The 15015-nt window shown below is 45.3% G+C and overlaps 1 protein-coding gene across 11 annotated transcripts in view; it reads left to right on the top strand.

The window, feature by feature from the left end:
- The window catches only part of LOC135513243 (disks large homolog 1-like), a 324054-nt gene that overhangs the window by 113919 nt on the left and 195120 nt on the right, over window positions 1-15015 (top strand). The window contains exon 5 of one of the 11 annotated variants that reach the window (XM_064936074.1): window positions 9057-9164. The exons of the other annotated variants lie outside the window; for them this stretch is intronic. Within the exon in view, the coding sequence (XP_064792146.1) occupies window positions 9057-9164 (108 nt within the window). The remainder of the gene's footprint in view (window positions 1-9056; window positions 9165-15015) is intronic. 11 annotated transcript variants of the gene reach the window in all.

The raw sequence follows: 15015 nt of genomic DNA on the forward strand, positions 1-15015 counted from the left end.
TATGGTGCTACCATGTTGTCTCTGTATGGTGCTACCATGTTGTCTCTGTATGGTGCTACCATGTTGTCTCTGTATGGTGCTACCATGTTGTCTCTATGGTGCTACCATGTTGTCTCTGTGTATGGTGCTACCGTTTTGTCTCTGTGTATGGTGCTACCGTGTTGTTTCTAGATATGGTGCTACCATGTTGTCTCTGTATGGTGCTACCATGTTGTCTTTGTATGGTGCTACCATGTTGTCTCTGTATGGTGCTACCATGTTGTCTCTGTATGGTGCTACCGTGTTGTCTCTGTATGGTGCTACCATGTTGTCTCTGTATGGTGCTACCATGTTGTCTCTGTATGGTGCTACCATGTTGTCTCTGTATGGTGCTACCATGTTGTCTCTGTATGGTGCTACCATGTTGTCTCTGTATGGTGCTACCATGTTGTCTCTATGGTGCTACCATGTTGTCTCTGTGTATGGTGCTACCGTTTTGTCTCTGTGTATGGTGCTACCGTGTTGTTTCTAGATATGGTGCTACCATGTTGTCTCTGTATGGTGCTACCATGTTGTCTTTGTATGGTGCTACCATGTTGTCTCTGTGTATGGTTCTACCATGTTGTCTCTGTGTATGGTGCTACCGTGTTGTCTCTGTGTATGGTGCTACCGTGTTGTTTCTAGGTATGGTGCTACCGTGTTGTTTCTAGATATGGTGCTACCGTGTTGTCTCTGTGTATGGTGCTACCGTGTTGTCTCTGTGTATGGTGCTACTGTGTTGTCTCTAGATATGGTGCTTCCGTGTTTCTAGATATGGTGCTACCGTGTTGTTTCTAGATATGGTGCTGCCGTGTTGTCTCGGTGTATGGTGCTACCGTATTGTGTCTGTGTATGGTGCTGCCATGTTGTCTCTAGATATGGTGCTGCCGTGTTGTCTCTAGATATGGTGCTGCCGTGTTGTCTCTGTGTATGGTGCTGCCGTGTTGTTTCTAGATATGGTGCTACTGTGTTGTCTCTGTGTATGGTGCTACTGTGTTGTTTCTAGATATGGTGCTACTGTGTTGTTTCTAGATATGGTGCTACTGTGTTGTCTCTGTGTATGGTGCTACCGTGTTGTTTCTAGATATGGTGCTACCGTATTGTCTTTGGATATGGTGCTACTGTGTTGTTTCTAGATATGGTGCTACCATGTTGTCTCTGTGTATGGTGCTACCCTGTTGTCTCTGTGTATGGTGCTACTGTGTTGTCTCTAGATATGGTGCTTCCGTGTTTCTAGATATGGTGCTGCCGTGTTGTCTCTAGATATGGTGCTTCCGTGTTTCTAGATATGGTGCTACCGTGTTGTTTCTAGATATGGTGCTGCCGTGTTGTCTCGGTGTATGGTGCTACCGTATTGTGTCTGTGTATGGTGCTGCCATGTTGTCTCTAGATATGGTGCTGCCGTGTTGTCTCTAGATATGGTGCTGCCGTGTTGTCTCTGTGTATGGTGCTGCCGTGTTGTTTCTAGATATGGTGCTACTGTGTTGTCTCTGTGTATGGTGCTACCGTGTTGTTTCTAGATATGGTGCTACCGTATTGTCTCTGGATATGGTGCTACCGTGTTGTCTCTGTGTATGGTGCTACCGTATTGTGTCTGTGTATGGTGCTACCGTATTATGTCTGTGTATGGTGCTACTGTGTTGTTTCTAGATATGGTGCTACCATGTTGTCTCTGTGTATGGTGCTACCGTGTTGTCTCTGTGTATGGTGCTACCGTATTGTGTCTGTGTATGGTGCTACTGTGTTGTTTCTAGATATGGTGCTACCGTGTTGTCTCTGTGTATGGTGCTACCATGTTGTCTCTGTGTATGGTGCTACCGTATTGTGTCTGTGTATGGTGCTACTGTGTTGTTTCTAGATATGGTGCTACCATGTTGTCTCTGTGTATGGTGCTACCATGTTGTCTCTGTGTATGGTGCTACCGTGTTGTCTCTGTGTATGGTGCTACCGTGTTGTTTCTAGATTTGGTGCTACCGTGTTGTTTCTAGATATGGTGCTACCGTGTTGTTTCTAGATATGGTGCTACCGTGTTGTTTCTAGATAAGGTGCTGCCGTGTTGTTTCTAGATATGGTGCTACGGTGTTGTCTCTAGATATGGTGCTACTGTGTTGTGTCTGGGTATTGTGCTACCGTGTTGTCTCTGTGTATGGTGCTTCTGTGTTGTTTCTAGATATGGTGCTGCCGTGTTGTTTCTAGATATGGTGCTACCGTGTTGTCTCTAGATATGGTGCTACTGTGTTGTCTCTGTGTATGGTGCTACTGTGTTGTCTCTGTGTATGGTGCTACCATGTTGTTTCTCGATATGGTGCTACCGTGTTGTTTCTAGATATGGTGCTACCGTGTTGTCTCTGGGTATGGTGCTACCGTGTTTCTGGATATGGTGCTACCGTGTTGTCTCTAGATATGGTGCTACCGTGTTGTCTCTGGGTATGGTGCTACCGTGTTGTCTCTGGGTATGGTGCTACCATGTTGTCTCTGGATATGGTGCTACCGTGTTGTCTCTGGGTATGGTGCTACCGTGTTGTTTCTAGATATGGTGCTACCGTGTTGTCTCTGGATATGGTGCTACCGTGTTGTCTCTAGATATGGTGCTACCGTGTTGTCTCTGGGTATGGTGCTACCGTGTTGTCTCTGGGTATGGTGCTACCGTGTTGTCTCTGGATATGGTGCTACCGTGTTGTCTCTGGGTATGGTGCTACCGTGTTGTTTCTAGATATGGTGCTACCGTGTTGTCTCTGGGTATGGTGCTACCGTGTTGTCTCTGTGTATGGTGCTACCGTGTTGTCTCTGGATATGGTGCTACCGTGTTGTCTCTAGATATGGTGCTACCGTGTTGTCTCTGGGTATGGTGCTACCGTGTTTCTAGATATGGTGCTACCGTGTTGTCTCTAGATATGGTTCTACCGTGTTGTCTCTGGGTATGGTGCTACCGTGTTGTTTCTAGATATGGTGCTACCGTGTTGTCTCTGGATATGGTGCTACCGTGTTGTCTCTAGATATGGTGCTACCGTGTTGTCTCTGGGTATGGTGCTACCGTGTTGTCTCTGTGTATGGTGCTTCTGTGTTGTTTCTAGATATGGTGCTGCCGTGTTGTTTCTAGATATGGTGCTACCGTGTTGTTTCTAGATATGGTGCTGCCGTGTTGTCTCTAGATATGGTGCTACTGTGTTGTCTCTGTGTATGGTGCTACCGTGTTGTCTCTAGATATGGTTCTACCGTGTTGTCTCTGGGTATGGTGCTACCGTGTTGTTTCTAGATATGGTGCTACCGTGTTGTCTCTGGATATGGTGCTACCGTGTTGTCTCTAGATATGGTGCTACCGTGTTGTCTCTGTGTATGGTGCTACCGTGTTGTCTCTGGATATGGTGCTACCGTGTTGTCTCTAGATATGGTGCTACCGTGTTGTCTCTGGGTATGGTGCTACCGTGTTGTCTCTAGATATGGTTCTACCGTGTTGTCTCTGGATATGGTGCTACCGTGTTGTCTCTGGGTATGGTGCTACCGTGTTTCTAGATATGGTGCTACCGTGTTGTCTCTGGATATGGTGCTACCGTGTTGTCTCTGGATATGGTGCTACCGTGTTGTCTCTAGATATGGTGCTACCGTGTTGTCTCTGGGTATGGTGCTACCGTGTTGTCTCTAGATATGGTTCTACCGTGTTGTCTCTGGATATGGTGCTACCGTGTTGTCTCTGGGTATGGTGCTACCGTGTTTCTAGATATGGTGCTACCGTGTTGTCTCTGGGTATGGTGCTACCGTGTCTCTAGATATGGTGCTACCGTGTTTCTAGATATGGTGCTACCGTGTTGTCTCTAGATATGGTGCTACCGTGTTGTCTCTGGGTATGGTGCTACCGTGTTGTCTCTGGGTATGGTGCTACCGTGTTTCTAGATATGGTGCTACCGTGCTGTTTCTAGATTCTCACTAATCATGTGACATTAAGAACAGTTCAGATGTTTCTCAATCAGTCTTCAAGCCAGACAGGCTACAGTCATGCTGGGTGAACACTACAACAAGACCATCAAAGTCCTAACAATGCTGAGCCTCTCACATCGAACCATTTCCGTCCTGTAGTTTGTTGTCTTGCCAACGTTGTGGTGAGGTCACTAAACGATGTGGGGTTGGGGGGCTGGTGAGGATTCTCCATACCTGCTGTCTGGTTACAGTACATAATAGGATTAGTGTGAATAATCTGATTAATATAATAGTTGGATTTAAACGTTGACATGCTTTGCGAGAATAACAGTTTAGCTAATAATCCTGTTTACATGGACACATCTGAAATCAAGCTATCTGATGGGACTTTGATAAATGCAGAAAATTGCTAATCAAAATTAATATTCTACCACAACAACCATTATTCTGAGTTCGGACATATAACGTTTGTATTTTTTTTTAAATTTAACCTTTATTTAACTAGGCAAGTCTGTTAAGAACAAATTCTTATTTCTTGTGTAAACTATTTCTAAGAGTCATACTTTTCGTTTTTCTGAACTCACTTCACACGCGCAAAAGAGCTAAGGATTGCGATGGCACATGTTCCGATCAGATACTCCCCTGGAAAACCCATTTAAACGGGTTACATGTCGTAATCATTCTAAAGATTACTCCGAAAATCAGCTGTTTGAATCGGCTTACTTCGATGATGACCTTACACCGGTCAAGATAAGCAGTATTTCTATGCTTCCCGTTCTTACGTTTAGGTTTTTTGTTGTTGAGTCTTTTACTTTCGGTTTCTTACACCAGCTTCAAACCGCTGAAAATACAATGTTATATAAAATATATTTCACAGCGGTTTAGATGGTACGATGATTCTGAACATTCCGAGTGCTTGTTTTGTCACATAAACTGAAATTAGACGGAGTGATTCTAGTATATTGCACCTTTTTAAAGGCAACTAAAAACGCATAACAGTAGCGAGCATTAACCCACTGCCTTATTCTCTGGCGAGCGCTCATTGGCTATTGTTAATCACGGTTCTCAGAACTTGTCGTTGCCCATCTCACACTACAAGAGGATTGCAGATTTTGTGCCCATAAAATCAAACATGTTAGAAAATATCAGGACGTCTGGGACTGCTCAAAGACGGGATCAGTAGCCTTCAGATTGCGTCTCTGACCCACTCACATTTAATGAGCTTCCGTGGCGGCCGTGTGCCCCGAGGAAGGCAACAACATAGGGATTTTGTCTCTGATCTCTAAAGCTTGTCTGGGAAAGCTTCATCGAGGCCAAAATCTTGTGTACACCAGTTTAAATGGAACTTGTGGGATGTCATGGTCATTGTTCATAATGGCTGTATTCCGCCACCTAGTGGATTATTCCTGTCACTGCAGCCGGAAGGACACCACTTCTCTGCAACTAGATTTTTTGGCCCAATCATATATTGACCACCTCTAGGACCTTGGGACCTGTATTAGCTCAGACAGGTTTGGATATGTAAAGACAATATGGCAATAGCTCCACACTGCCTTCTGAATTGTATTTAACTGTTGACACAGACAATGAACATTGACATATTGCAACTTCTTTACTAGAGCTAAGTGATAAAGCTAATTTACTAAACACAAGTACAGTTTTCAGTGATGCCTTTGACTCTTTTTAAAGATTTGTTGTGACTAGTGTTTGTTAGTTCAGTGTGTGGTCTGTGTGTCTCTGTGTGGTTATTTTGGTGGTGCCCCGTGCGGGGTGTTTGCGTAGCCTCACAGTAGCGTCCCATTGGGCTGCTTGGCTCTGTAGGCCCTGACAGATGGAGCAGCCATCTTGTTTCTCTCCAGGACTCCGGTCCCTCAGGGCTGTGGGGGCTGGGCCAGCCTGCACCCAACTGCACTGTCCCTCATGACCTTATGTACTGGCCAGAACAACACGCAGTACACACAGCAGCATACTTTTAAGACACACGCCACACACCGCCATACCTCTCCACACTCGCACATTAAAGTTCACCCTCACTGTGTAGTGTCATATTTACTGGCCGTGTTTTGTTAAGTTGTTTTATAAAGTGTATCGTTAACGTTTTAGTAGGAAGTGGTCGTTGTAAATTGTAAAGGATGTGTGGATACTCGTAGTGCGTTTTCATTGGGATGTACGTACAGATCACACATTGGTCTTGCTGGCTGCACAAACGCACGGTTCTGTTCTCAAAGCTCTGCATCGCCATGACTTGCACTCTGTTTCATACAGGGGTCTTTTCATGCTGTCACGGTCATCTTCCATTCAGCCGTCACATCATCTCTGTTCATCGTGAAGAAATCCAAGTGTGTGGATTTTTTGCATGGAGGTCGGTCTGTGTTTGTATGTGGAGTTTAAATGTCTCTGTTTGGCGTTCTCTTCAGGAGGGCAACTTTGGCTTCTCCTAGTGTTGCGTTCGTAGTATAGGCTACAGCAGGGGTTTTCAACTCTGACCGTACGAGGTTACAGAGTGCTGCTGATTTTCTGTTCTCACTGATAATTAATTTCACCCACCAGGTGTCCCAGGTCTAAATCAGTCCCTGATTAGAGGGGAACAATAACATGCAGTGGATATGTATATGTGACCAATACAATTAGATTTGATTTGGAACTGGCTTTGAGGTCCAGAGTTTGAGGGGGCTACAGTATCCATCTGAGCAGACAGCATCCTGGCTGATTTAGCTATCATCTCATTATACTGATCCTACCTCATCACTGCGTGTGAACACATTTCAGTGTCTCAGTTGTGTATGTACATTGTATGTATACAGGGCATTCAGGAAGTATTCAGACCCCTTCCCCTTTTCCATATTTTGTTACATTTCAGTCTTATTCTAAAATGGATTAAATTGTTTTTTTTTCCCCCTCATCAACCTACACACAAATACCCCATAATGACATCACAATACCCCATAATGACATCACAATATCCCATAATGACATCACAATACCCCACAATGACAAAACAAAAAAACGTTTTTTAAACATTTTAGTACAGTTACATTTTTTTTAAAGAAGTATCGACAAAAATAAAAAAAGATCCTCGATCTAAACACAATACCCCACAATGACATCACAATACCCCATTATTTTTTATATTTCACCTTTATTTAACCAGGTAGGCTAGTTGAGAACACCTTTATTTAACCAGGTAGGCTAGTTGAGAACACCTTTATTTAACCAGGTAGGCTAGTTGAGAACACCTTTATTTAACCAGGTAGGCTAGTTGAGAACAAGTTATCAGTTACAACTGCGACCTGGCCAAGATAAAGCAAAGCAGTTTGAACAGACAACACAGTTACACATGGAGTAAACAATAAACAAGTCAATAACACAGTAGAAAAAAGGAGAGTCTATATACATTGTGTGCAAAAGGCATGATAATTACAATTTTGCAGATTAACACTGGAGTGATAAATGATCAGATGGTCATGTACAGGTAGAGATATTGGTGTGCAAAAGAGCAGAAAAGTAAATAAATATAAACAGTATGGGGATGAGGTAGGTAAAATTGGATGGGCTATTTACCGATGGACTATGTACAGCTGCAGCGATCAGTTAGCTGCTCAGATAGCAGATGTTTGAAGTTGGTGAGGGAGATAAAAGTCTCCAACTTCAGCGATTTTTGCAATTCGTTCCAGTCACAGGCAGCAGAGAACTGGAACGAAAGGCGGCCAAATGAGGTGTTGGCTTTAGGGATGATCAGTGAGATACACTTGCTGGAGTGCGTGCTACGGGTGGGTGTTGCCATCGTGACCAGTGAACTGAGATAAGGCGGAGCTTTATCTCAGATTATGACATCACAATACCCCATTATGGCATAACAATACTCCATTATGACATCACAATACCCCATTATGACATCACAATACCCCATTATGACATCACAGTACCCCATTATGACATCACAATACTCCATAATGACAAAGCAAACACCGGTTTTTAGGAAGTTTTTAGGAAGTTTCTTTAGATACGTATTCAGACCTTTTTGTTTTGAGACTCAAAATTGAGCTCATGTGCATCCTGTTTCCATTTATCATCCTTGATGTTTCTACAGTTGATTGGACATGATTAGGAAAGGCACACACCTGTCTATATAAGGTCCCACAGTTGACAGTCCATCTGGGGAAGGGTACCCAAACAAATCTGCAGCATTGAAGCTCCCCAAGAACACAATGGCCTCCATCATTCTTAAATGGAGGAAGTTTGGAACCACCAAGACTCTTCCTAGAGCTGGCCGCCCGGCCAAAGTGAGTAATCGGTGAAGCCACTCCTCAGTCAGTCACATGACAGCCCACTTGGAGTTTGCTAAAAGGCACCTAAAGACTCTGATTATGAGAAACAAGATTTTCTGGTCTGATGAAACAAACATCGAACACCCTGGCCTGAATGCCAAGCGTTACGTTTGGAGGAAACCTGGTACCTACAGTGAAACATGGTGCTGGCAGCATCATACTGTGGGGATGTTTTTTAGCAGCAGAGACTGGGAGACTAGTCAGGATCACGAGAAAGATGAACGGAGCAAAGTACAGAGAGATCCTTGATGAAAACCTGCTCCAGAGTGCTCAGGACCTCAGACACGGGCGAAGGTTCACCTTCCAACAGGGCAACAACCCTAAGCATACAGCCAAGACAGCGCAGGAGTGGATTCGGGAATAAATCTCTGAATATCCTTGAGTGGCCCAGTCAGAGCCCGGACATCGCTGGAGAGACCTGAAAATAACTGTGCAGCGACGCTCCCCATCCTATCTGTAAGAAGTCCAAAAAGGCAGGTGTGCCAAGCGTGTAGCGTCATACCCAAGAAGAGTCGAGACTGTAATCGCTGCCAAAGGTGCTTCAACAAAGTACTGAATAAAGGGTCTGAAAACTTAACCTGTTTTTGCTTCATCATTATGGGCTATTGTGGGTAGATTGAAGGGGGGACGACGACAATTGAATCCATTTTAGAATAAGGCTGTAACGTAACATAATGTGTAGAAAGTCAAGGGGTCTGAATACTTTCCAAATGCTGTGTGTGTGTGTGTGTGTGTGTGTGTGTGTGTGTGTACACCTTGTAGTAACATGCTGAGTCCCTGTCCTCTGTACTGTAGGTAGAGTCGTTGGAGTGTATCTTCGACGCTGGCTCGCCTGTAGGCTATGAGGACGTTGATGTTCCTGACTTCTCTACGCTGTATGCTACCCACCACGCCCTTCTACAGGTAACACCAACTGACTCAACCACCTGCTGTGCCACGCTCCGTTATGTCGCCTCGGAATGACCACATCGCTTTCCATTCTGACCACATCGCTTTCCATTCTGACCACATCGCTGACCACCTCGCTGACCACATCGCTTTCCATTCTGACCACATTGCTTTCCATTCTGACCACATCGCTTTCCACTCTGACCACATCGCTTTCCACTCTGACCACATCGCTGACCACATCGCTTTCCATTCTGACCACATCGCTTTCCATTCTGACCACATCGCTGACCACATCGATTTCCATTCTGACCACATCGCTGACCACATAGCTTTCCACTCTGACCACCTCGCTGACCACATCGCTTTCCACTCTGACCACCTCGCTGCCCACTCTGACCACATCGCTGCCCACTCTGACCACCTCGCTGCCCACTCTGACCACCTCTCTGACCACATCGCTGCCCACTCTGACCACATCGCTGCCCACTCTGACCACATCGCTGCCTACTCTGACCACCTCTCTGACCACATCGCTGCCCACTCTGACCACCTCTCTGCCCACTCTGACCACATCGCTGCTCACTCTGACCACCTCTCTGACCACATCGCTGCCCACTCTGACCACATCGCTGCCCACTCTGACCACATCGCTGCCCACTCTGACCACATCGCTGCCCACTCTGACCACATCGCTGCCCACTCTGACCACATCGCTGCCCACTCTGACCACATCGCTGCCCACTCTGACCACATCGCTGCCCACTCTGACCACATCGCTGCCTACTCTGACCACCTCCCTGACCACATCGCTGCCCACTCTGACCACCTCTCTGACCACATCGCTGCCTACTCTGACCACCGCTCTGACCACATTGCTGCCCACTCTGACCACATCGCTGCCCACATCGCTGCTCACTCTGACCACCTCTCTGGCCACATCGCTGCCCACTGACCACCTCTCTGCCCACTCTGGCCACCTCTCTGCCCACTCTGGCCACCTCTCTGCCCACTCTGACCACATCGCTGCCCACTCTGACCACCTCTCTGACCACATCGCTGCCCAAGCTTTTTTGTTGTTCTTGCTTTTTAGTTATTTAATTTGTTGATAACACTTCTATAGCTCTTACATTGTCAGTATTCCTACCAGTGTTGCAGTAACACGTTGCCAGCCCTAGGTGGCACCATTACCCATAGAGAGCTTGCCAGCTTTGAGATGGCTAGAGCAACATTGTTTTGTCTTTTCTGTTTACATGGATGTCATGGCTTTGGATTGCAAATGGGTTCATTTGTGTGTCTTTGTGATCTTGTAGCTGGCTCTGCTGTCGCAAATAACATCTGCTGACCATGTGTATGTGACCAATAACATCTTGATTTGATCAACTGTTGGCATATACATTTGTTTAGTATTCAGCTCATTTTCATTGAGGAAGTAAGCTTTATGTCATGAAAAATGGCCTTCTGGGAAATAGACCGTTAAATGTTTGGCTAATGGTTATGGTTTCAACCATCCTGTCAGATTTCATTTTGTTTTGTACATCTCCTTCCCCTCAGTAGCCATCTCCTGTCCAGTGAACCTAGTGTTTATAGGAGCAGAGTTGAGTCCATGCTGTGATATGTGGACTGCTCCTTCAGGCCAATAAGTGCATGAGCTATCTTCAACTGCTCCATTTAATTCCGGTCTGGGCAAGGAGATTGGCCTGGTGCCATACAGAGTACAGATACAGTGCCTTGCGAAAGTATTCGGCCCCCTTGAACATTTACATTTACATTTAAGTCATTTAGCAGACGCTCTTATCCAGAGCGACTTACAAATTGGTGAATTCACCTTCTGACATCCAGTGGAACAGCCACTTTACAATAGTGCATCTAAGTCATTAAGGGGGGGGGGGGTGAGAAGGATTACTTATCCTATCCTAGGTATTCCTTGAAGAGGTGGGGTTTCAGGTGTCTCCGGAAGGTGGTGATTGACTCCGCTGTCCTGGCGTCGTGAGGGAGTTTGTTCCACCATTGGGGGGCCAGAGCAGCGAACAGTTTTGACTGGGCTGAGCGGGAACTGTACTTCCTCAATGGTAGGGAGGCGAGCAGGCCAGAGGTGGATGAACGCAGTGCCCTTGCTTGGGTGTAGGGCCTGATCAGAGCCTGGAGGTACTGCGGTGCCGTTCCCCTCACAGCTCCGTAGGCAAGCACCATGGTCTTGTAGCGGATGCGAGCTTCAACTGGAAGCCAGTGGAGAGAGCGGAGGAGCGGGGTGACGTGAGAGAACTTGGGAAGGTTGAACACCAGACGGGCTGCGGCGTTCTGGATGAGTTGTAGGGGTTTAATGGCACAGGCAGGGAGCCCAGCCAACAGCGAGTTGCAGTAATCCAGACGGGAGATGACAAGTGCCTGGATTAGGACCTGCGCCGCTTCCTGTGTGAGGCAGGGTCGTACTCTGCGGATGTTGTAGAGCATGAACCTACAGGAACGGGCCACCGCCATGATGTTGGTTGAGAACGACAGGGTGTTGTCCAGGATCACGCCAAGGTTCTTTGCGACCTTTTGCCACATTTCAGGCTTCAAACATAAAGATATACAACTGTATTTTTTTGTGAAGAATCAACAACAAGTGGGACACAATCATGAAGTGGAACGACATTTATTGGATATTTCAAACTTTTTTAACAAATCAAATACTGAAAAATTGGGCGTGCAAAATTATTCAGCCCCTTTACTTTCAGTGCAGCAAACTCTCTCCAGAAGTTCAGTGAGGATCTCTGAATGATCCAATGTTGACCTAAATGACTAATGATGATAAATACAATCCACCTGTGTGTAATCAAGTCTCCGTATAAATGCACCTGCACTGTGATAGTCTCAGAGGTCCGTTAAAAGCGCAGAGAGCGTCATGAAAAACAAGGATCACACCAGGCAGCTCCGAGATACTGTTGTGAAGAAGTTTAAATCCGGATTTGGATACAAAAAGATTTCCCAAGCTTTAAACATCCCAAGGAGCACTGTGCAAGCGATAATATTGAAATGGAAGGAGTATCAGACCACTGCAAATCTACCAAGACCTGGCCGTCCCTCTAAACTTTCAGCTCATACAAGGTGAAGACTGATCAGAGATGCAGCCAAGAGGCTCATGATCACTCTGGATGAACTGCAGATATCTAAAGCTGAGGTGGGAGACTCTGTCCATAGGACAACAATCAGTCGTATATTGCACAAATCTGGCCTTTATGGAAGAGTGGCAAGAAGAAAGCCATTTCTGAAAGATATCCATAAAAAGTGTTGTATAAAGTTTGCCACAAGCCACCTGGGAGACACACCAAACATGTGGAAGATGGTGCTCTGGTCAGATGAAACCAAAATTGAACTTTTTGGCAACAATGCAAAACTTTGTTTGGCGTAAAAGCAACACAGCTCATCACCCTGAACACACCATACCCACTGTCAAACATGGTGGTGGCAGCATCATGGTTTGGGCCTGCTTTTCTTCAGCAGGGACAGGGAAGATGGTTAAAATTGATGGGAAGATGGATGGAGCCAAATACAGGACCATTCTGGAAGAAAACCTGATGGAGTCTGCAAAAGACCCGAGACTGGGACGGAGATTTGTCTTCCAACAAGACACTGATCCAAAACATAAAGCAAAATCTACAATGGAATGGTTCAAAAATAAACATATCCAGGTGTTAGAATGGCCAAGTCAAAGTCCAGACCTGAATCCAATCGAGAATCTGTGGAAAGAACTGAAAACTGCTGTTCACAAATGCTCTCCATCCAACCTCACAGAGCTCGAGCTGTTTTGCAAGGAGGAATGGGAAAAAATTTCAGTCTCTCGATGTGCAAAACTGATAGAGACATACATACCCCAAGCGACTTACAGCTGTAATCGCAGCAAAAGGTGGCGCTACAAAGTATTAACATAAGGGGTCTGAATAATTTTGCACGCCCAATTTTTCAGTTTTTGATTTGTTAAAAAAATGTCGTTCCACTTCATGATTGTGTCCCACTTGTTGTTGATTCACAAAAAAATACAGTTTTATATCTTTGTTTGAAGCCTGAAATGTGGCAAAAGGTCGCAAAGTTCAAGGGGGCCGAATACTTTCGCAAGGCACTGTAGGCGGTACTGATGGACCTGGTGCCATACAGAGTACAGATAGACAGTACTGATGGGCCTGGTGCCATACAGAGTACAGATAGACAGTACTGATGGGCCTGGTGTCCTGGTGCCATACAGAGTACAGATAGATGGTACTGATGGGCCTGGTGGCCTGGTGCCATACAGAGTACAGATAGATGGTACTGATGGGCGTGGTGTCCTGGTGCCATACAGAGTACATATAGACTGTACTGATGAGCCTGGTGCCATACAGAGTACAGATAGATGGTACTGATGGGCCTGGTGCCATACAGAGTACAGATAGATGGTACTGATGGGGCCTGGTGCCATACAGAGTACAGATAGATGGGCCTGGTGGCCTGGTGCCATACAGAGTACATATAGACTGTACTGATGAGCCTGGTGCCATACAGAGTACAGATAGATGGTACTGATGGGGCCTGGTGCCATACAGAGTACAGATGGTACTGATGGGCCTGGTTCCATACAGAGTACTGATGGGCCTGGTTCCATACAGAGTACTGGTTCACAGCTCTTCGTTGTGCGTCAAGCATTGCGCTGTTTATGACTTCAAGCCTATCAACTCCCGAGATGAGGCTGGTGTAACCGAAGTGCAATGGCTAGCTAGTTAACTAGAGGGACGGAAGCTGTACTGTTACACTGGCAATACTAAAGTGCCTATAAGAACATCCAATAGTCAAAGATATATGAAATACAAATGGTATAGAGGGAAATAGTCCTATAATTCCTATAATAACTACAACCCAAAACTTCTTACCTGGGAATATTGAAGACTCATGTTAAAAGGAACCACCAGCTTTCATATGTTCTCATGTTCTGAGCAAGGAACTTAAACGTTAGCTTTCTTACATGGCACATATTGCACTTTTACTTTCTTCTCCAACACTTTGTTTTTGCATTATTTAAACCGAATTGAACATGTTTCATTATTTATTTCAGGCTAAATTGATTTTATTGATGTATTATATTAAGTTAAAATAAGTGTTCATTCAGTATTGTTGTAATTGTCATTATTACAAATAAAATAAAAAAATCACCCGATTAATCGGTATCGGCGTTGAAAAATCATAATCGGTCAACCTCTAATAAAGATGGTACTGATGGGCCTGGTGCCATACAGAGTACAGATTTGTGGTACTGATGGGCAGAGAATGCCTTTTTACACTGCATTGTTCTTAGCCCCAGGCGAGACTGACCCTGGACTAGCTTATCCTGTGTTCACACAAGCATTTGTTAACCCTGGGCTAAGTATTCACAGTTGTATTCCAAAGCCCTGGGCTAATGGACAAACACAACATGGACCACCATTCTATTTCGTACACACTACCAACATTCTATCTCTGACACGAGACCAACAGTCTATCTCGTACACACTACCAACATTCTATCTCTGACCCGAGACCAACATTCTATCTCTGACCCGAGACCAACATTCTATCTCTGACCCGAGACCAACATTCTATCTCTGACCCGAGACCAACATTCTATCTCGTTCACACTACCAACATTCTATCTCTGACCTGAGACCACCATTCTATCTCGTACACACTACCAACATTCTATCTCTGACCCGAGACCAACATTCTATCTCTGACACGAGACCAACATTCTATCTCTGACACGAGACCAACATTCTATCTCTGACACGAGACCAACATTCTATCTCTGACACGAGACCAACATTCTATCTCTGACACGAGACCAACATTCTATCTCTGACCCGAGACCAACATTCTA

This window comes from Oncorhynchus masou, chromosome 24 (genome assembly GCF_036934945.1).
Source record: "Oncorhynchus masou masou isolate Uvic2021 chromosome 24, UVic_Omas_1.1, whole genome shotgun sequence".
Lineage (NCBI taxonomy): Eukaryota > Metazoa > Chordata > Actinopteri > Salmoniformes > Salmonidae > Oncorhynchus > Oncorhynchus masou.